A 24,194-nucleotide genomic window follows, 5' to 3' on the forward strand; every position below is an offset into this window, starting at 1 on the left:
TTTAAACCAAATTCTGCAGTTGCATTGAAAGGAAAATTAAAAATGCCCTTTCTCAATAATCAAAATAGTTTCATTTGCATAATTATAGAAGTTTCCAAAAGTGTTTCAATTAACAAACCGAAGCAGAAGGTAAAATAGAAATGGCTTAACGAATTGCAAAATGGCAATTATGAAAACGAATCAACACGTCCAGATTCAGGCCCAGTTCTATTAAAACCCAAGGTTGACAGAAGTCCGATCGGAGAAGCAGCGTTCACTTTTCCAACATTCAGCATCGGGCCGCCTTTCCAGCGATGAAATTTAAGCAAATTAGGAACCTTAACATTCCATTAGGAGCTCTGGTACGGCGTCGAGGTGGAACCGAAGATCATTTGTAAAGGGACGGAGCCGTCATTAATCACACTCGAGTTGCAGACTCGTGAAAAGCAGCGATTGCAGGGGGCGCCTCCCGGGATCTACCAGAAACTGCATTACTGTCATTACCTTCTCTGGCGCCCTCCACCCCCATTCCGGCATCTCTTTATCTCCCATTCTTTCGTGAAGGTTCTTCACACGCAACACCCTCCTTCCTGCCTTTGAAATTCTTATCCCACCCACCCCTGCCCCACATCTTCCAAGATTTGCCTTCATCGCCTTGATGATGAATGAAATACAGTTGGGACTCGGCGTCCTCACCGCGCCAAATGAACACGACGAGATGAACTGGCGAAGAGATCTCTTCATATCTGCGGTAAATTGGCGATAGGAAAAAAAGATACAAGCTTAATGGACCTTAGAAACGATTGGGGGAAGAAAGAACTCATAATTAACAGCCAAAAATTCCATTTGAAATGCAAAAGATTTTTTTATAATTCTTTCGAATGAGTTGAGCTGTACCCAGTGTTGTTTTTTTAAGATCGTTATTAAATTTTAATTGGCTAATTTTGGAATCAAATTCTAGAACTTCGGTGGCCGAAGGATGGAGACCTTAATACAATTGAAACTTAACATTCCAATCGAACCAAGCGAATAGTTACAAAAGGAATTGGCGAAAAGTGTTCTCCGCGTATGCTATATTAGAATGAAAATTAAGAATGAGTTTGTGTAGTTTTATAATTGATCTAAGGAAGGATTAGAGTTTCAAAGAATTCATAATCGCTGCTAAAAGAATTATAAAAAAAATATCCTCAATGAAACACCAAGAATTTTAGATTGTTTATATATTAATGAATTCATCAGCTTCCACCGATATAAAAGAGTCAAATTATTGCTGAGTACAAATAGATTATAACTAGCAATATTCAATGCATTCAAAGTTATATTTGGAAAATATTTAATCCTCTTCATTTGGCAACGATTCTTCATCGTATCTGTGCAAGTGTTATTACACATCTGAATATTAATTATCCTTCACCGGACTTTATAGCTCATCTTGAAGAGCAAGAACTTCTTATCAAATAAAATAATGGTTTCAGATACAGAAATTGAGATATACCATGTGTCCATTACCAAAGAATGCATTTCCAAAGGGCAGTTACTTTGTAACGGTTTTTTTTTTGTGCGTGTGTGTGTGTGTGCTTGCGTGCGCGTGTGTGTGTGCTTGCGTGCGCGCGTGTGCGTGTGTGTGTATGTGCGCGCGTGCGCGTAAGTGAAAGATTACTTTTTAATTCATGTATCTCCAGAAATTTCTTCTTAGCTTCGGATGGTTACGTTTTTTACATTATGCGTGGTTAAAAATGCTTCAAACAAAGACAGCAATAAATTTTCGTGTTTTGACATTTGTTTTATATTTTTAATCTTTTTAGGGTTTAATGAATGTTCAATCACGTGATTCTAAGTCCATATTTATTTATGCCTAAGATATATCACTTGCAATTATCTTTCAGCCGTGACGCACAAATTTCCAAACTATGGAATGCATTTGGTTTAGAAGACACAAAAAAAGCAATATGAAAACTTGAGTATATGAATGAAAGAGAAATTTCAATAAATAATAATTGTAATCTGATAAAAAAAAATAATTACATTCTGTTGATGCGGAAAGGAAATGGCATGTAATTTTTTTAAAATCTAAACACTTCTTACTCTTGGAACTTAATAATCTGTTAATTGACAAATTTGAATGAAATTTTGATCCCATACGAAAAGCGTGATCAAGCAATGAATTCTAGAAAAGAATTGATTGTATTGTTTCGTAATCTTAATAATACTGAACTATAAATATGCTATACTTTCTGACAAAGATAGAAAGTCATAATAAAAGTATTTTTCATACATGCTTATTGATTCAGCAATAAATATTTTTACCAAAAACAGAGAAGAAAAATGCTATAAATAGTAGGATGCTGAGCTATAATAAATTTCACAGGGGGGAACAATTCTTAAAATAAAAATCAAAAACATGCAGTATAAATGCAGTTAATATTCCAATTTAGAGCATTTCTATCATTCGTTAAAACATGATTATTCGCCGTAACTTATCTGTTGCATATAATATTTCAACAATATATGCATCGCATAATAAATTCACCTCATCCTCATGCACAACCTTGTAAAACTCACGCAGCATTTAATATGTTAAACCTCGAAGCTGAATTTTTTGACGATTTGAGCGATTCGCGTGAAAGAAAGAAAAAATCATTTGCAATCCACGTAAAGGTATTTAATAATTCTGAAAATTCAAAATGTGCATTGTTAAAAGTGCTTAATAAAGCTGTTTCTTGTCACATCCAGTGTTTACTTAAATTGTTATATCTAAATATACATATCTTCATAAATGAATGAGCATATTTTAAACAGAAACGTATAAACGGAGTGAAAATGCATGTATTCCACCGCAGGCATTGTTTTCATTCAGATTTTCCTATTATAACTTCAAATATATTTGTCGCCTTAATAAATACATCAGCTACCTTTGCATTTTGAATTAGTAATAAATGAAATAGAAAAGGGTTAAAACGGTGCATCTCATTCAAATCGGAGCAACTCCCAATTACAAACCTGTAAAACTTGTTTTGCCTCAAGTATTTGGTATCGACAAAGAAAGTATTATGATGAATATAAGTGTTTATCCCATATAAATGCGAAAACATGTCTCCGTATTGTTTCAGTCTTTTGAAAATCACTCGTAAATATTTCCTGATTTATCAATTAATCTACAAAACTATGATTGTTATTTCACAGACTTAATGCTGAACCTTCATTATTTGAGTAATCCGGCGGGAAATTTTAAATAAATGCAAATTTGTAAACAGTAATTGTCGCTTTGAAAAGAGATACTATAGTCTATATGAATCACTATAGTCTCTATTTACAGAGAGCTCGAAAAGGTTGCTCCTGCTATAATTATTCGCAGTCAGAAGGTGTCGCATCCAGACAGTCAAGAAAGATTACACATTTCAGCGACTCTCTATTTGCTAATAAAAGGATTGAAATTAAATTCGTTTTTAAAAACATGTTAAAATATAGTTAAAAGATTTGCAGTGAACGTAATAATTAAATTTTAAAAATCACCAATTCATAAATAGATTTTTTTTATTATAGCTGTAAGCTCCAGTATAAGTGAAAGAGTGACTTTCTCCCTCCTTTTCTTTTGCTTTTAAAACTACAAATATTACTATGCCAATGACATCAGCGCGACATTTTTTAATATTTTTCGAATAGCAATATTTTTATTTAATGCGGTGAAGTCAAAACAGAACAACTAAACTCCAAAAATTCAGTTTAATGTGATGCCCACATGAAAGCACAATAAAATTAAACCAAACACTAAGCCTCGCTTTCACTTTTCAATTCTCTTATATACTTCCACAATAAGGACATCTGGAGACCAAATTCGTAAAATAGTCAAAAATTCAAATACATAGGTCTACAATTTTGACTCAAAGGTCAAACTAAAATTCATTCATTTAGCATGAAAAGATTTCTTTCTCATATTTAAATTTTAGTTTTCTTATACTTGATTGTGAAATAAAAGTGGTTTTTCTTTGTTTTCAGAACACTGATAAAGACAAGACTCCAATCTGTGGAATTGTTACAGCATAAATTTGGTAAGTTGATTTAGTTATAAAACTTTAAATACTTTATTTCATTATGATTTTATCCTGGAATTTTAAATGATTTATTTTATTTTCATAAAAAAAGGTTCTGAAAAATTTAGTACTTTTACCATATCAAGAAATGTTCCAATAAAAAAAACACCATCATTAAAGGAAGTAGAAGTTTTTCCCGACGATAATTAAATCTCCCTTCTTCGCTTAACAAGAGATATCATTTATCTTAGTTTTACAATAATTTGAAAAAGCTAAATTTTTCACAATTGATAATGAATAGTTTTTGAGGTATTTTTTATGTCTGACTTTACATGAATCTCCATGTTTCAAGTTGCTGGTGGTTGAATTTTGTTTCATTTTTTTTTGATTTTGATTTCAAAAACTTACAGCAGTTTTTATTTTAATTAAGAATAAGAATAAAAGAATTCTTTTAAAAAACTCCCAATAGGAAAAAAAAATTTTAAAAAACTCCTCTAATTTAATTAAAATTTCAGAAATTCGTTTATTACAAAGTGCATTAAAATAAATATTTAATACCTTGAAAGTTCTTTAAAATGGAGCTTTCTTATAATTTCTGAATTCTGATATATTAATTCATTCAAATAGAATACATAATTTTTCCAGTTGGAAGAATTTTACATCATTTTCCAGCAATCATTGTAAATGTGGCGCCATCTATTGGTTGTACATCACACTTCTGAACGAAAACGCCAATAAAAATAATCTAATAGAAATTGTCTAATATATCTACTTTCTTAATACCCACGCAACTGTTTCCTGTAACCAGTCGCTACTAAGTTACTTTCTTAATAAGAGATTCCATTTTTTTGTTTTATATACTGCCACAAAGGAAGAGAAAGATATTGCATTTTGAAATCGCCGCAATGGAGACTGAAATGGAAGCCGTCTATTAAGTGGAATTTATGGTCGTCGATTGGGGAAAGCAATTCTACGAAGGATCGCTGAGGGATGATCTAGTTTCATTAGAACGTCAGGCAGTAACCAATTTTCGAAATCCTATTGAGCGGGAGTGATTTAGTCTCGGTAAACAGAGCTTTCTTTTCTTCAACAGATAAAATAATCCGTAGGGATAAAAAAAGAGCATTTGATCCACAAAAATGAGTCGCTTTCGGAAATAAGAAACTGAAAGTTGCTTACTTACTTATTACTAGTAGTTATTTTTTGAATGAAGGTAGATAAAGTACAGTTTACTACACTTTCCATGAAACTAAAATAGCGATCCCTTCCATAATGAAATCAAATTAATGTGTTAGAGAAGAATTGTTTTCGGCGTAATTAATATAATTGAATATTTAAGAATCTATTAAATGTGTATTGTTAAAATTATATATTGTTCTACTGATATCCTGCTTTTACAAATCGTTTGCATTTTTCTGTATAAATGAGTTATTATATTCGATTTAGTTAATTTAAAACATCAACTGCAGACGATTTTTCAAAATCGCAATTTCTATAGATTATATCTTTGTTTTCGATAAAATTTATTTTCCCAATTTGGCAACAAAAATATAGTTGTTAAAAAAATTTTTTAAAAAAATTGAAAAAAGTAGGCTGGAAAAATTTTGAAAATTATTATACAAACCTTCTTAACTTAATTTTACATTTTAATTCACATCACTTTTATACTTTTAAATGCATCAAAAGAGTTTATTTTTCTCTAGAAGTTTGCATCTTACTTTTTTTGGAATGGCTTGATCTAATCTGATGTTAGAGTTTTTCTCATATATGAAAACATTCCATATTCCCATAGAATGTATCATAACCCTTAAAAAATTTTATCTTGAGATTAGGTGATTTCTCATGTCTTGAATTTAATGAATGTAAAAAATTCATTCTAGAAATCATGTCTGTGAGTTTATTTAATTTTTGCCTCGATGTACGTTTAAAATTATTGTGAAAACAAGAATTCAAAAAAACTAGATGGATGAAATTAGGCAGATGATGAACAAAAAAATTACGTATTTTCTTAAAATTTTAAATTAAAGCCGTAAATAAAAAAAAAGATATACATTCGATTTTACCGGTTGTACAACAGAAAGTCACTCTCGTATAATAATTTATTTTGAATCTCCAGTCATCTCGTTTATGCGATGGAAGATTGATAAGCTATTTGTTTACAAGTTTTTTTTTTCGTAACATCTGAATAACTTTATGTAGAGAAGCAGAGATTCCCAATCTATCAGTGGCAATCCGCTGGTGAGTCAAGAATCAATTCATGGTGGATCGCAAAAACGCTTTAAATACATATAAATCTTTCAGCAATTCTCAAAAAGAATGTGATGTGGGCTTAAAATTGGCATCAAGTCACATGTTTGCAGCATGATAAAAAAAAGGCGTAATACGTGTCATAAGTGACTCGTGTCAGCTTAGACCCTGGCCCCTTAGTCAAACTCGTTTGCTACGAAAATTCAGTACTCATTTCAGAAAATTCAGCACTAATTTCGAAGGGTTCGTTATCATTCGTGTAAACATTGTTTAAATTTAACAATTTTTTTCTGAACGAAAGATTTCTTTGATCCATTAAACCTCCTTTAGAAGGAATATGTATTCTTCGTCTTTCGAGAAAAATTCCTTGCACTGAGTTAGAAATCCCTGACGTAATATAGTGCATTCATTGCTCCTCTTTTTCATAAAACTCATGTTGCTTATGACAAATTTCAAATAGAGAATTGTGCACATATTTCGATTACAAAAAAGCATAGGTTTTAAGCACTAAAAAAGGTTTAATCTTTAAAAGCACCTTACATCTTCGCAGGAAGAAAAAATTATTGATATGAATATTTTAAAAGCTTGATTAAATATCTAAGAAGGAAAATTTTCAAGGTTATAAAAAAAAATGGAGAACTTGATTATTCTCTTGAATTATGGAAAAGAAAGTTTTTTCCCCTCGAGGGACTTGTTAAAATGGGCGTCCACTTTCAAATCGATAAAAGCAAAAGTATGATCCTGACTTTTTTTCAGAGAATTAATACTAGCTGAAGGTAAAAATTAATCCCTTCAAAGTATTATGAAGAAAAAAAGGAACTAATGTAGATGTAGCAAATTTTTACCTCGGTAATATGGATTAAGTATAAGTGATTCAAAAAAAGGAACCAATTAGAAAAAGGGCCTATGTGTCTCTCCTGTCATTGACATTTCAAGACAAGTTCACGAGGTAGTGTATCATTACAAAGATAAATAGGTCTGAATATTATTTTAAATAATAATTGACATATTTGATCAGACTTTATTATTACATAAAATAATATTATTCCTTAAAATTAAAGTTAAGCATTTGGAATGGGATTTTTTTAATTTCATGGAATTCTTTCCATATCCCAAGGGCCAATTTTACGCTCGTACCTCGATACCCGGGAGAACCACAAAATTTATTGGACGTATATTACGGTGGTAAATCAAATTTCTGATTTTGGTTAATAAGAGTGGGATCTCAGATTAATTTGAGATCTGTAGGTTTTGCATGATTTTTGATAATTTTTTAATAAGACTTAATTGTTTTATCTCCTTAATTATACAATTATAAATATAATTGTTTTATTTCCTTATCTCATATAAAATGATGTGTCTTGAATCTTTAGTTATTAATCAACCAAATTAATTAATTAATAAATTAAATTCATTTAATACGCTAAAAGAATCACTTTCCTGAAGCCAATTTCAACAGTAAAAATACTTTTGTATATCATATCTAGAAAAAAATGAACTTCTAAAGGATTAAGTAACGATACACGCACTGACTGCTTTTTCAACATAATATTATTTTAGGTGAGCAATAGATGGATATGAATTACTGGATGTAAAAATATTTAAGCACAGAATGCAACTGCTGATGCAATCAAGACAAACAAAGCCTAAAATATTAACTTGTTATTTTATGTGAGATTCATAAACTCTTAATTTTTCATCCTAAATAACTAAAAAAAATTTAAAAATGCTTTTTAGACAATGTAATATATTTTAGAATATTTAGTATATTAATGTTTAATATATTATATATAAAACTAGCAATACCCGCACAGCGTTGCCCGGGGCATAACATTGTGGATATTCTTTCTCTGATATTCGCTAACCGTACGTTTCTTTCCTCTACAATTTCATTATCATGTAACAAACGAAGCGTTTTGGCATTTAATGTGCTCCGGCTAGGTTAGATTTCCTTTTTTTGGGTATAATGAGTTTTGAATCGCTGTTTAAAATCAAAGAAATGTATCGCATATGCATACCATAATTCTTGCTATTTGCGCATGCGCAGTTTGAGATTTTCGCACATGCGCGGTGCAAAGCGCAGATACTGCTGTTTTACGCGTGCGCGAATCATTGTAGGAAAATAATTAAACTCGCAGTTATAAAAATCCTTTTTTTATTTTGATATGACTTCAATATACTATAAACCTTCCCCCCCCCCAAAAAAAATGCCCTACAAAATGGTATAAATATCTCCAGTATCAGTTAAGTATTACTACAGTTTTTCTCTTTCAAACACACAGACGCTTTCAGGATACTTCATTTTATACTATGTATAGATATATTAATTTTTAATAGAATATTTTGAGACTTTAAATCGAACTGTTCAAACCTAGCATTTGTTGTTCCTTAGTTACACTCATTTACGAGTTATTATCAAATATACAAATAATTCTCCTCTCGAGTATAGGACTAAGGAACAGTAAATTTCCATGTCTGGTTTATTCGCAATCTTTTCAGATCACGTTTCTGAACAAATAACTTCCATAAACAACTAAATCTATCAGACCCTTTCTCTTTTCATAATGCATCCCAACTTTAAGCAATCTTTTCAACATATTTGCATAACGTAATTCAATACTTGCGGTTCCATTATAATGACCGCGAATGTTAGCGAAAAGCTTAACGGCTTGTTTTATGGGCCAACTAACAAACGGCGTTAACAACGCGTGTATAAATGCGGTTTCATCTGTCGGAACTAATGTGAATGAGGGGTGTTTGAAGCAGAAGTTTGTGTACAAATTCACTTAAAATAAACAGTTCTGATAGTTTGCTTGAAGAATGCTACAATTACATAGATTCACGCATTCATTGTAAGGTCGGAAATTCGTATTAATTGTGTTAAAGTAGTTCGAAAATGATGCGCATGTCTCAACAGCTATTATAGGGTTATCCTTTAGGTTTAGAATTAATTATGTTTAGAGAGAAATGCTGGAATGAAAATACTCAAATAAAAGGATTTAGTACGTGATATAGAAATAATGTATATATTATTTAAAGTATTTATTGAAAAAATAAAATCGAAGTATTCGAAGTATGCAATGATAATATATTGTAATTGTTTTAAAGTTCGATCTCGAGATTTTGACTATTCTCTAAGCTTTAAATCTCTTTGGGCCCTCAAAACATAATTTTGGAATGCGTTTGCCTAAGAAAATAATTCAAAAACGCTTCGTTCTAGACGAATTACGAATTAAATCAGATCTGTAAGTTTTCTATCGATTTCTACAAAATCTATTCACACGAAGTTTATCTTGCTGTCCGAGTGCAAGCAAATGGGGTAACTAGAAAACACAAAATGCTAAATAAATAAAATTTGATTAAACATTTTTTGAACATCTAAAATGTAGATATCTATCAAATTTTGAAAAAAAAATCTCTCAAGGGTCAGTGTATGCATACGCATGCAAGTAAACATAACTCTAAAACGCAATGTAATCGACAAATGAAATTTGGTATGTGGAATAAAATTGTAATTCTTTGTCAAATTTTAGTCCCAATAAGTCTAAAATACACGTCTTAGTTTCATATTCAGTTCTGTTTACTATGTTACGAAACAAAAGTGTTCAAGCACAGGACTTCCAAAAATAAAAATCTGAGGCCAACATATTTTATACGGTGGAAGAGATAACACCTTTATTGGAGAATATGTGGAATAGATTCGTTTTAGTTTAATTTCATTCACATCCCGCTTTGAAGCAACTATAAGGCCATTTTCGCACCAATAGATTTAACATGCACCAAACCCACTTACATGGCAACTCTTCTGTGAAATTGGGCCTCGAACCTGGATCCCTCCGATCCCGAAGGCGAGACCTTATCATCAGGTTACTGTGGCCTCAGGAAAGATTCGGGGTTTGCAATATTAAGCAGCAATGCAATTAATCCACATATGAAGGATTTGCAGTAACTGGAAGAATTAATTCAAAAAAAATTAATTTTTTTAGCGGACGATAAGATATTTAAGTAGAATCAAGATAGATATATATACACAAGGTGATAAAATTTAAATCACCCTAGTTCAGAATATGAAATGATTTTTCATTTTGATTTTCTTGACTACGAAACAAACAACTCTTTTAGTATTTAACCTAGTCGTACATGTGGGGAAAAAAACATTTTTTATATCTTTTGATTAATCAATTGGTTAAAAATTTGGTGCAGAAATTTGGAGGCAAATTCAGGTTTTGTTTATTATATTTATCAATTTCAATGTTTGCATGAACACGAGCTGACAGGCGGTTTATACATTAATGAATTTAATATGAATTAAGTTATGTTATTTTTTGTAAATATAATTTATTAAAATTCACTTATCAAATTCATTGCGTTTCTAAGTGATTTTATTCACATGTAAAGGAACAGATTTCACCTAAAATCTTATACAGTTCTATAGTTTTGATATAAAGGTCATATATAATTTCATGCTGTGTTTTTGAGCTATAACACCACAATTGGTCTTTTTCAACTAAGAGATCTAGGAAGAGAAAACTCGTTAAAATGTCGAGGCCAATTTTTTTTTTTCTGTTAAAATATTTTCTTCTTACACGAAAAAGTAAAACGTAATATATTGGCCAGTGAAATGATTAATTGCTAGTAATAATTAACCAAATTAATTAAATAAATTAGAATTAGTAACCAATCAAATGAAATTTTACTTTATAGGCTATTAAAAAAAAGGACTTTTTTGACATTCGTCGTAAATTTGATAGATAAAAAATGAAGCTTATCAAAAGATTATGAATTATCTTAATTCAGTTGCCAGTAATAATTTGCAACTTATAAAATCTTAAAAGGAATTCTTTTACTTTAGTAAAAATAATTATATATCTAATGAAGTCAAATTATGTGATGTTATAAGATAATGCTTAACTTCGCAAACTGTCTAATATCTAATATTGTGAAATTATAATATTTACCTTCTGAAATATGACATAAATATGTCTCATGTGAGATAAATTGCATTTATTATATTTCGGATAGTAAATGATCACTTAAAATTCAACATTTTCCCGAATAATTTTTGCCCGAAATCATACATTATGCAAAATAACAATTAATTGTCATATTGCATGAATGTCAGTTTCTTTTTATCAGTTTTGTGCTGCCATCTTCACTTCCAAAACATTATAAATTACCATTTTTGATTATCTCAAAAGATTTTGTGCTGCCATCTATATCAAAAATAAACAATTAAAAAGCAATTAGCCGCTCATTTAAAATATATTTTAATGGGAATTTTCATAGATTGATTATTTTAATAAGTTTGAGATTGCTGGTATTAAATCCTTTTGTCCAAATGATGTCAAACATTAAAAGCTTAAGGAATTATAACAATGTTAAAAGTCATTTCTTCTGAAATAATTCTTCGAAGAATTGCAAAATTTAAAGAACGAAAAGTTGTTTGAAGTATAATTGTTGTTTATACATAGCATCACTCAACATTTTTATTGAAGAAAATGAAGAAAACTATTTTGCGATCCATTTACTCTTTTAAAGAAAACTTTTATTTATGATTAAAATATTTCATTCAGTATGGAATTTCCTTTATCACTTTTACCATTTAAAACAAGAAAATAAGCAAGATTTTTCTATATTTTCTTCATAAATTTTCAACGATCATTTTTCTTAATTCTTATTTCATCATTAAGACTTTATATTTATTAAAATGATTGATTCGAAATTCGTTTTGGCGTTGTAAAAATAAAAAAGGTTTTTTGACATTTATGTCGACTTTTACCGAGATAGAAAGAATTTTATATGCATCAATTTAATTCCCATTTACTAAAATTCATTCCAAACACACTTATAAACTCGAATCGAAAACTGGTTATTTATTTTGGCTGTTAATGATAGATTTCTTCCCCTTGAGTTTAGATCTATTAACTGATTAGCTTATAATTATTTTCTCCTTTTTAGTAATCGTTTCTTTCAATTTATTTTAATCTTTTTTTTTTCATTTTTGAAACATAAATTCTTGAAGTCATTTCCATTATCTTGATTAATACGCAGACGATTTTCAAAATTTTTAAATGAATATTGTTTTTCCATAAATTAAAAAGAACGAGATTAACAAAATATGGAGTTTTAACAGAAGAAGGATGGTAAAATAAATAAAAGTAATGAATTTCTTTATTAATAATCTGATGTATATTAATTTTTGAAATGATGAAATTTAAAATCGATGCTAAATGTATCTTTATGTATATATACATATTTGTAATATGTTCTAAAAAGATATACTCACATAGAATAAATGCTACATAAATAATTAATTATACACATTAAAAATCAGAGTTCCAGTTTAAAAAATGAGAGAGGCATGAGTTTGGAAACAGCTGTTATGGCGAATTGTATTAAAGAATTCAATTTTCGTGTACAGGATGATGATTTTAAAAAAAAAATTCCTACGTTTGTCTATTTCCCTTGCTAACATACCCATGCTTATGTTTGTCCGAGAGAGCAGAATAAAATCCTGAGTGAGTGTTAAAGACAGTAGTCCAATTGTAACAGTTAAAATGAAAAAAATTTCAAAAGTTTCAAATCACGCCATTCTTATTTTTATTACGAGAACGAGATATTTATAATTAAACTTAAAATGGAGTTGAAACGATATTTACTGTTCGAAAAATGGTAGTGACGGAGGGAAAAAAAGAAATGTAAAATCAATAGTAAAGCAAACAGTTTTAAGTTTCCCAAACTTTTGACATAGTTACACTTAATTTCTGAATCTTCTTAGTTTTAAAATTTTTTATCATTTTTTTTTAATTTGGGCTTCGATGTTTATTGAATACTCTAAAACTGTGTGCCAAATTCCATAACTGTAAGTGCAATAGATTTGTCTGAGCACAGAAAACACACAAACAAACATTTCCTTTATATGTATAAATCGAAAATATACGAAAATAGAGGGGTAAATAAGGTACCATGTAATTTTAAATTCTTGTAGGTCGGGATGGTTTAACTCAAGGTATCAATCCATTTTTAATTGCTGTCTATCTATCAATCTCTGTCTCTATCTCTTGTTGTCTCTATCAATCAACGCTTAATTACAGAATCCTCCCATAAACCAATTTTGAAAAATTCTGTAACCGAAACTGATACCGTAAATAACCAATAGCACTATTCTTCTCTCCACTTTCTTATATACTTCAGTAGTTACCATTTTGTATTTAGCTTCATAGTACAATGTAAAACAATCGAGTATTGAATGGAAGTCCTTCTATACTTATCAACAATAGTACCCAAACTTTAATATGGATCTGCAATTTTAATGTCTAAATTGTCAATCACCAAATTTCATTTACTTAGCTCGTTATATTTTTTTATCGTTATGCTTTCTCATACATATGAATGATTAGACTGACAGACAATTAGCACGTTGTTAAGCAAATGTTGAGCAACATTTGATATACATTTACAATAACAGTGATATGAAACCATTCACCGTACCATTTCCATTTATTTCACCATTTATATCATTATATAATTTTTGTTTTATTTTAGAGGGCACAAGATGGGCAAACGAATAGGTTTGGTCCAAAATGTTAAACAATTTTACGATTTTTGTATAAAGACAGCATTCCAAATTACATTCATCTAGCTCCTTTATTTTTTAAATCATCACGCTCACAACCGCGCTTTATTCCGAGAATCCAGGAGAGGTTTAAAATGTGAATAATTGATCAGAATCTAGAAATTAAATTTCTTGAAGATTGCACATGTTTTGTATTTCAGTATTTAGTAAACTAAATTTCAGAGTAAATAACATGTTATAATGCTATTATATCACATTAGATAATATCGCAATTTAGTATTATTAATTACAATATTATAAAATCAATAAATATGTTGCACAAATTTTTTCATGTTTTTGCTAGAAATCACCATTTGATAGCAATACTAAATTCTCAGCTTTCTAACTATACCCAATCGATGAAAAATATTAAAGAAACTTTGTTCCCATTTAAACGCAAGTGTCGAACCCATTTACAAAAATAATTTACTTTCGGTATACTAACTTATCTTTGCTCCGAATTCTGGCTAAAACTGCATTATTTTTCCTCCACATTTTTGATAGCGAAACCTTCACTAAATTATAAGTCATAAAGAATCGTCCTTGGCCATTTGGGAAAGCTGCACCGACTCGAAAAGTATCTTACGGACGTTTTACGTATCTGAAACCGGCAGTGCCCTTATGCTATTTTAATCTGTCGCCATGGCAACGGAAGAAATAGCCAATCGGGAAAGTAGCAACATCCGTCGTTATGAGACCTCTTTAAATGTTTGCCTTATCGGAGCAAAGCAATGCACTCGCTTTCTGGCATTAACGTAATATCTTTTATATGGATTATCCTATTACTGAGAGGTTATGGTATTATTAATAGTGTGTCGTTAAATAGTTTACGAGAAATCTGAAAACGTTTCTCCCCTGTGGATTCGAAGTGATAGGGCAGCTAGATGTTTGTCGTACTGAAGTTTGTGATGTAATAATTTTTTTAACTCTTTTCTGAATTCGATGATATTTCGATAGTCGTTGGAGAACTCGTCCGTTATAATACACAATTTTACTTTCTCCTATATGAAAAAGGTCTGTATCTGCCTGTCTATCCCTAACAAAGATAACTCCAAACCGCTTTCAGCTAGATAGATGAAATTTGGTATATAGTTTTGACACCAAATTTGTAGATTTGTCAAATTTTGAGTACAATCCATGAGGAAGTCTGTCTGTCCCGCTGCTCGTGTATAAGTTTGTTGTTATCGTCTTAACGATAACTACAAAACGAAGAGAGTTTGATGGATAAAATTCGGTGCACAGATTTAACTTCTACAACGTAGACACTTTTAAAATTGTGAGCCGAGTCCAACAAGGGATTGACCATCTCTAAATCTGTAATTTCAGAAACATAAATGTCATAACTCAAAAATGCAATGACTTAAATATATGAAATTTGGTATGCGATTTTGTAACTACAAATGTACTTTTGAGTCACATTTCTGTTTTAATCGGTCGAGGTAAACGCGTCTAAATCACAAATTCGATTTTCAAATATTATTTGTCACATGTCAGGAATCAGTCACTAAAAAAACTCGCCAAGAATCACTCGATAATTTCTATAAAAGTGTTAAATTGATGCCAAAGCTTAATATTTTGTCACTATTGTACACCCATTCCAAGCAAGACGGTTTCTGGGAAAATATCTTTATTAGAAAGTTGCGCAAAAGTTTCGCGGAGACTACTTCCGTTGGATCCTGTCTGGATTAGTTACGATCGTAAACTTCGTTTACTGACTTAGAAACAATATCATATAAAACATAGGGTTTCTTTTCATATATTATCTGAAAATAAATCATAGAAATATGTCCAGCTACAGTGTAATTAAATTGGTTCGAATTTAACGAGACGACAGTAAAAATCCTATTGATCGAAAAATATGCATTTAGAAAAACGTGGTATAAAATTGAATATAGCAAGAAAATACAATTTCTGAACTCAAAATGACAATACTAACTTCAATTAACATTTAATCGTTTCAAAAATTAACATATAATTACTTACAATTTGTGTGAATTACTATTAACTAAAATGATAATGTAACTGACGACCCGAAAATCAAATCTGTTTTGTAAATCTGATGCGAGTCATCTCGAGAGCACGAGTTAAAACGTGTTGTCTAATTGTTAAAATAGAAATTACACGCTGCAACGTAAAAAACATAATGCAAAGCGAAAAAGTTACAGCAATGATGTAGTTTCTTGGATGAAGGAAAAGATTTGTAAATCTAAGTATATATATTAAGTGATTCACCACTTTATTTTAAGAGCGTATAACAGCAGTGTGATGAAAGCTTATAAGTCAGTTAACAACTACGCTACCCGAGCAATTGCTTTTGTATCGTGGTCATGTTACTGGACTGCGAACCACAAGGTCCCAGGTTCTATCCTCGCTCATCCCAATCCGCCACAACAGTAATGCATTTTAAAATAATGTTCTTCCATGCTTTACTAGTAACTTAATTTTCTATACAAACACTTTTTAATGGAGAAACCGTTATATGAAGGAAGACACATAAACAGGGTATAATATGTTTGTTACAGATGCGGGACAACATTATAAATTTTCATTCATTTATACTACACATTTTTAATTATTCATGAATTAACTAAAAAAAAATGTATTTAAATTTTGAAAATCCTATTCTTACTTACTACCCAAGAAGTAACTACATGCCAATTTTGGTAGTTCTAAGTCCTAATCCTAAGTAATCATTTACACTTCTTAGAAAGATTTAGACGTCATGTAATTACAAACATGATACATTTTAATACCAGAATACTTTCACTCTGTTTCTAGATCCAGTAGCTAATATAAGTGATGGATCATAGCCTCTATAGTTAATAGCTTTTATTATCTTAATCTAACCCTGCTGTTTCCAAAAAAAGAAGCAAGACCAACCAACCAGAAGGCTCCATCGAATGGAATTAGCCCGTATGAATGGTCCCATTTTGATGGATTAGCTAAAGAATCCGAATTACGCTTCTCACGTGGCAATTGCTGGGCCTGGTCTGGATCTGTGACAGAGGGCTCCGTGAACGGAATGCGATCCGTTTTTTGGACACGAGGTGGCGAGGCGTGATTCGGGGGTGGGGATTAGCGAAGATTGAAGCGAGGATCAAGAGTTAAGACCCGGAACAAGCGGAAATGGTGAAATCAATGTCCTCCCGCAGGGATCTGTTCTGAGTCCTTTTTCGGTCGATACTTTTTCTTTCCTATAGTATAAAGAAAGTTTTCCCCTTCAATAAATAAACCAGCGGACAGAATTTTTTCGTATACTTCCTAATAAAGGTTTTTTTCCCCTCTTCTCCCTACACAAATATTGTAGACCCTCCAGCAAGACCCTGAATATCCCGAGTGAAAAAATTTTTACTTTCTGAGTTTTGTAAAGAAAGTTCAGTTCATTTATATAATCATCCCGTTTTTTAAAGCAAAACTAGGGGTTTTGGGGACTGACCTCGTCATTTTGAATCGCGGCCAGGTGAAGAAGATAACACCTGAGCTGGCATCCCACCCCTACAAACTTCTGCGCTGCATCAGAGGGAGAAGTTTGGTCCCGACGTATTTAACATGAACCAGGCCCACTTACACGACAATTCTTCGGTGAAAATCGGGTCTTGACACTGAAACTCTCCGGTTCCGAAACCGAAACCATACCAGCAGGTCGTTTTGTATAGAAAAGAAAACCGAGAGTACATTTGGGGCTACTTTCCTTTTATCAGCAGAATGAGACCATGATTTTAAAGTCGGCACATGATCTTGCTATTTGTTTATCTCAATTGAGTAATCGCGTTTAGCCTTCGGCGGAAGACCAACCCGTTGACGGACTGGTTTAAAATTTGATACGGATTTCTATTTTACATGTTCAAACTGTATACCAAATTTTCTTTACATTTAATAATTATCATGTTCTTTTGCCCACGAACCACAAGATAGATAGTTTGTTTAGTTATATTAACGTTCCGTTTAAAAGCAACACTAGAGCTATTTTGGGACGGACCACGTAATTTTAAACCGCGGCCAGATGACAAGGACGACACCTGAGCTGGCACCCCCCTCTCCACACCACGCCACGCCAACGGGAGGACGTTTAACGTGCACCAGACCCACTTACACGACGGTTCTTCGGTGGAATCGGGTCTCAAACCTGAAACTCTCCGGTTCCGAAGCCGAGACCTAACCACCAGGCCACCGCGGCCCCCACAAGATAGATAGACTTCCTGTGAATGAGTTTCGTTCAAAATTACGTCATATTTGTAGATTTCTATTAAAAGATTGCATAAAAAATTCCAAATAGCTCAAAGCGTTTCAAAGTTATTGTGTTCATTCACAAATAGATAAATAAAATTTCAAAGCGATCTTTTTCGAACTCGTAGAAATCTGAAACGTGGAGATTCGTTGAAAAAATACAAATTTGTGATTTTAACAAAATCTCAAGTGTTTTTTTTTTTTTTTTTTTTTTGAGATGACAAAACTTTTTTTGTACACAAGTACACAAAAGAGGGGGGGGGGAATGTTTGGGAATTGAGCATCTATTTATATTGGAACGATATTAGATTTTATAAAAACAAATAAGCAGCATGGATTGTTTAACTGCTACTTTCAATTAATGAAGGTATAAACAATAGTTAATCCAAAATTGTGAGAATACAGACGTTTGAGAAGAAATCTATCCTTAAATTACCTATTCATCCGAATATCAGTGATGCTTTTCCTTTTATTTTAAATTTTAATTTTAAAAAAGCAACATGTAAATACATTTTTCTTTGAAGACGGCAAAAATATCCTATCCATAGATATTTTGCTCATCCCTGTAGGCTTTTTCATTCGGTGTGAGAAAGAGATACTAATAATAAGATTGACCATTTCTGATTGATCATTTCTTAATAAAGAATTTACAATATAAATTTAAGAGTATCAAAAATTTATTGCACCCTTAAAATTGAGTAAAAATTTACAATAATTCAAAAAATTAATAGATACTAGGATATCAGAGAAATGGCCCTACTTAATGTTTTAATATAATCAACTTAATGATATCAACGGAGAAAAAGACGGAATGAGTATTGGCAATTACAGAAGGCTATTCAGTTTACAAAAGTCGCTCGCCAATATAAGCAGCTTTAATTTGCATTATCCATGGAGAAAGTAGAATAATCTTAATACTAGCGGAAACAAAACTGTTCTTTTGAAGAAAAACATAAGTGAAATTACAGAAAACGTATCTTTCTACATTAAAAAGTTTCGTGGAAAAGTTTTCTTCTCGTTTTTACGTCAAAACCCAACTAGCGCGAAAAGTTGGAAAGACTTTCTAAGAATCAATAATCCTTTCTCCAAGGGAAATCTACGAAAATACTTTGTATCGAAAGTAATCCTTTTTTTTTCTTCAATCGAAATTCCTTACTCATTGTAAATTGTAAGTTTGGAAAGCTTCTTTCCAGAAAATAAAAGAATTCCAAGAACTAGACGAATTTAGAAAAAGAATTGTTACCGAAGAAAACTTATATTTTTGAGTTGAAATGCTTGCTTTAAATGTTTTTGATATTTTTTATTTCAAAATTTAATAAGTTTATTTATATTTTTTTTTCTGTTTTCCAGGTGGCATCATCAATATCTACAAATCAAAGCTTCTGTTTGAAGAATTCTTAAGAATTCACCAAATGAATTGGAATCCAATGCCAGTATATGAATCCTAAATGTGACACATTTTTTCCAAGGAGAATCTGAACTCAAAACTATCATCTTTAGAAAATCATTTGTTCCATCTGATGACAGCTTTGTCAAAGTTAAAAAAAAACATTATTGAGGAGGAGATTAGAAAGTGACATTCAAGATTTTACGATATCCGAAAGCATTTTAAATCATTTGGATGAGAATAAAAGAAAAAATTAACTATCAAAAATGGAATTTTTTCTTCCATTTGAATCAATGAAAATAAACTGAGATTTTCTTTTAAAATAATATGGCATTTGAATCCTTTTAGATTGGTGAAATTATCTACGTAAAGTATCCTTTTAAAAAGCAAGAAGATTACCAAGCCATTTATTTTCCATTAAGAGATTCTCTAAGTCAAAAGAAAACGACTGGCAATGGCAACAGCGGTATCATTTGCATAGCATTTAAAGTAACCAATAACATTCTAGAAAATGGTTGGTAAATAATTCCGATTCCTCTCCCCCACCTCTGCGTCCGGACAGTAATTAATGAGTCGACCCTTCCGGCATCATAAAAGCAAGCAGCCGGAAGCAGTTCTGCCAATGTCAAGAAGAAAGAGGAGTTCGATTTTATTTTGTTACTCTCAAATAAAAAGATCTTGTAGCTTCCGGTTACGAGTGTGATAGAGTTTTTCCGGATGTAGTCTCTTGGAGCTCATTCACATTTCACGCATTTCCTGGAAGTAAATTGGGTCTGGAGTGAGCGTCCCCATCTCGAGTCAATCAGCTGAACATTGAAAAAAACGAACACGTGGTTGCTGCTCTGATTTTTAACGGTGCTAAAAACCAATGTGTAAAAATGTGGCTTTGTGGATATGCATAACAATCCACTGAATAATGACTTGAAGGAATTAACTTTCGAATCGTTTTAAAACCCTATTTTACGTTTGGAAGCCTTGATTTGATGCAACATTTTTACATATTTGTGTCCAAAGAAAGATTCTGAGAACTGTACTGCTATATTCGTTAAGGTAGAAAAATGATTCTACTTCATTCTTTTCTATATCATCAAATAGAGGCAATTCGTTGGTATGAATAGCTGTCAGATTCCGATCAAAATGTTGCCTGCATTCTTTACCTTAATCTTGTTCTTACTTATTAACTTTTCTGGAACATCATTTGTGTGTCCCAGTTCGTGCTACTGCGATGACAAGGGAGAATACGTCAGCTGCGTCGGAGATGGCCTTTGGCGTTTTCCAGAGGACATTCCAAATTCAACTATTCGTCTCGAACTCAGGAACTATTTAGTGAATGAGTTGTTACCCCAAGACCTGTGTGATCTGGTGGTACTTGAAGAGTTAAAACTGCAGCAGTCTCATATAGAGATAGTGGACAATGCAACTTTTTCGTCAAACACAAAACTTGAAGGACTTGATCTCAGTCAGAACTCTCTCACGAGTCTAAGTTCCTCGATTTTCACAGATTTGTCTCGCTTACGACATCTTGATTTATCATCCAATTTCATTGAATTCATGGAAGGAGCCTTTATCGACTTGTTGAATTTGGAACAACTCAACTTGAGGGACAATCGGTTGCCACAGTTGACAACTCGTAGTTTCGTAGGTCTCCATAAGATTCAATATCTGAATCTCGATGCTAACAACATTTCAACTATAGAAGTAGGTACGTTTCAGTATCTAACAAACTTAGCCCACCTCATCATCAGCAACAATCCTTTGACAACACTCTCCAGGTTAGACTTTTTTGGATCGAGACTTCAGTACATCGATATTTCCCACGTAGGTTTAGATCGAGTTCCACAGAGCTTAACAAAATTTGTTCGTGATCTGCGACTGGCAAAGAACAACCTAACCCATATAAGTGCTGGCGACTTTGATAGTTATCCTTATTTGGGCCTGTTGGTGCTCGATGACAACTGTGTAAGTGAAATAGAAAATGATGCTTTAGGAAGACAAGAATACCTCATGAGGTTGTGGCTGAATGGCAACTGTCTCACAAAAGTTCCACCAAATCTTCCACCAAGTCTTCTTGCATTATACATGGAAGAGAATAAGTTAACCAGTCTAACCAGTTTTAGCTTCAAAGGTTTGGTGCATTTAGAGCAACTGTTCTTGCAACGAAATGAAATCCAAGATCTTTTCCCTTGTGCATTCTGTGACTTGGTCAATCTGAAGAGTTTGGATCTCCAGGCAAATCAAATCGAAAATTTGACAGCTGGTGTTTTCTCAAACTTAACTCAGCTGGAAACTTTAGATCTTTCTCAGAACAACCTGAAAATAATGGACGCTCGATGCTTCGACGGTTTAGCGAGATTGATTACATTACAGATGTCAAGAGTGCATTCTTCTGTTCAAATGGATGAAGCAATGTTTGATCCACTACACAATTTACAAACATTGGAAGTATACGACAGCTCACTTTTGGTTCATACAATTTTGAATTCCACTCGAATGCTGCATGGATTAAGAAAAGTGCAAGAATTGAATATAATGCATAATCGAATAGTGAAACTGAGAGCAGATTTTTCATCATTTTTCCCTTCTTTGAAACTTATTAAAATGAGTGGCAACCTCTGGAATTGCGATCAAGACATTAAATGGTTAGTGAATTGGATTAAACAATCAAATGTGCAATTCTACAGCAGTTTTAACATACGATGTGCCAGTCCTGAATCAGTGGTATTTAAGCCTTTAATGATGTTAACAGATGGAGACTTTACGACTGAGAGCACTTCTGTTTACACATCAGAAGCTACAACTTCGTCTTCAACCACACAACTCATCGAAACTCCTACTTTGGTTGAACATGTATCCATTGTCTTTAAAAATATATCTTCTGTTTCTCTTTCCGTGTCTACTTCTAGTGAAAGTAGCAGTGCATCTACTACTGAGGAAATAGCATCATCAACCGAACAAACTACACATGATAAAAAGATTTCTGATAATTCAAAGTCGACTACACCTTATATGCATCCTTCTTCGGAACCAACTAACAACGATACTGTTTATAATGCAACGCCATCAAGCGTAACATCGACTTCTGTACTCACAACTAAGCAACAAGTTATAACAACAAATATCCCAACCAAGATTTCGATAAGTACAGAGGATACCTTGAAGCAGTCCCCATCCCTAACATCTCCGGCGGCACGAAAATCCTTCAATGTGACTGCTTTTGCCAGAAGATCGAATAGCAGTTTCACTCACACTTATTCCTTGCTTTCTCAACAAGGGATGAAAATTAATAAGGATCCGCGTACTGACCGCGTCTTCTTCATTTTTTTCGGAACTGTTGCTGCATTGTTGCTTTTTTGTGCTCTCGGTGCTCTAATAATATGCAAATGTCGCCATCCATACCAACCAGTGAAACAGAGAAGAAGTAGCATCTCATACTATCCTCAAAAGGACGAAGTATCCATAGTAACTCTCACCGAAGGTACGATTGGATTGCGAACGAATTCACACCATGGATTGGGAAATAAACTCTATTACATCATGGAAAATGACACACCAAACCCAGACAGAGATACACCTTCAGATTCCCAGCTGCAAGAACTCTTGCCACAATCTCCTACAGAACAAAATCGGCTGTACTGAGATGGAATGTACCACATCAAGAGGTGCTTAAATGTGAAGGGGGGAAACATTTTCCCATCAGTCAGTTTAAGTGTGCTGTGCTTCTGTTTTCTGCTCCAGAGTCGAAAAGAACTGGCGTAACTATTTTTATATAAAAGAGTGCAGAGATTCTAAAAAAAACTTTCAGAGGTTTTAACAGAAAATGAATGATACAAAAGTGAAAAATGATGGATTCACTGTCAATTTTGTTCGACATTCGTGAGCTTTAGATATGCCATTGGCAGAAAAATAAATTATTCTAAAGCTGTCAGGTGAAATGGCTGATACGATTGTGTGGATTTATTGCAAAGGATTGTATTTCTTCTGTGAAAAAAAATATTAACAAGATGTTTCATGACTCGTCTCGGTCTTGTGAAGCTGCAATTTACGGAACACTTAATAGCGTTAGTAACATACTTAATGAAATGTATACAGAAAAGCCCTAATGAAAGGTAACTGAAAAATGTACATGTAAAAGAAAACTTATCCGATATTTATGTGATTGCTATTGAAATGTTTAAAAAAAAATATGCATTTTATCCAAAATATTTTACATTCCATACATTCGAAAACTGTACATCTCTGTAATATATGTTATTTTTAAACTTATTATTTGGAAACAATATGCATGTTAATTGCTTTGACTAATATTTTGTCAAATCAACGGCTTTATCGACATGCAAAATTTTTGTGAGTACATTAGCATTGTAGAAACAAACACATAAACGATATCATTCATCCCATTTATTCCACTACCTTTCATTTTGTGTTATAAAAATCTTCAAAAAAAACTCCACTGTTATCTTGTATTATTTAGTGTCTGAAAATTATTCCACGCTATATGAACTGAAAAATTTATTACGTTTTTTATTTAATAGAGAAAATTATTGGCAAGATTATTTTAATCGTGAATGACAACAGAATGATAAAAATTAGTCAATATGAAATTCATTATTAATAATGAATGTTGTATATTATATTTATCTGAAAATTAATCAGTTATTTTGCATAGCACTCAATATCCCTGGATGAGAAATAAATAAATTTTTTGGAA

The 24,194-nt window shown here is 32.0% G+C and overlaps 1 protein-coding gene across 1 annotated transcript in view; it reads left to right on the top strand.

Annotated features, from left to right (window-relative positions):
• The window catches only part of LOC129962731 (leucine-rich repeats and immunoglobulin-like domains protein 1), a 328,024-nt gene extending 304,068 nt beyond the window's left edge, over positions 1–23,956 (top strand). Inside the window, exons 6-7 of the mRNA XM_056076691.1 lie at positions 3,976–4,028; positions 19,450–23,956. Coding sequence (XP_055932666.1) covers positions 20,597–23,122 — 2,526 coding nt within the window. The 5' untranslated portion in view covers positions 3,976–4,028; positions 19,450–20,596 and the 3' untranslated portion in view covers positions 23,123–23,956. The remainder of the gene's footprint in view (positions 1–3,975; positions 4,029–19,449) is intronic.
• The last annotated feature ends 238 nt before the right edge of the window (positions 23,957–24,194 follow it).

This window comes from Argiope bruennichi, chromosome 3 (assembly GCF_947563725.1).
Source record: "Argiope bruennichi chromosome 3, qqArgBrue1.1, whole genome shotgun sequence".
Taxonomy (NCBI): domain Eukaryota; kingdom Metazoa; phylum Arthropoda; class Arachnida; order Araneae; family Araneidae; genus Argiope; species Argiope bruennichi.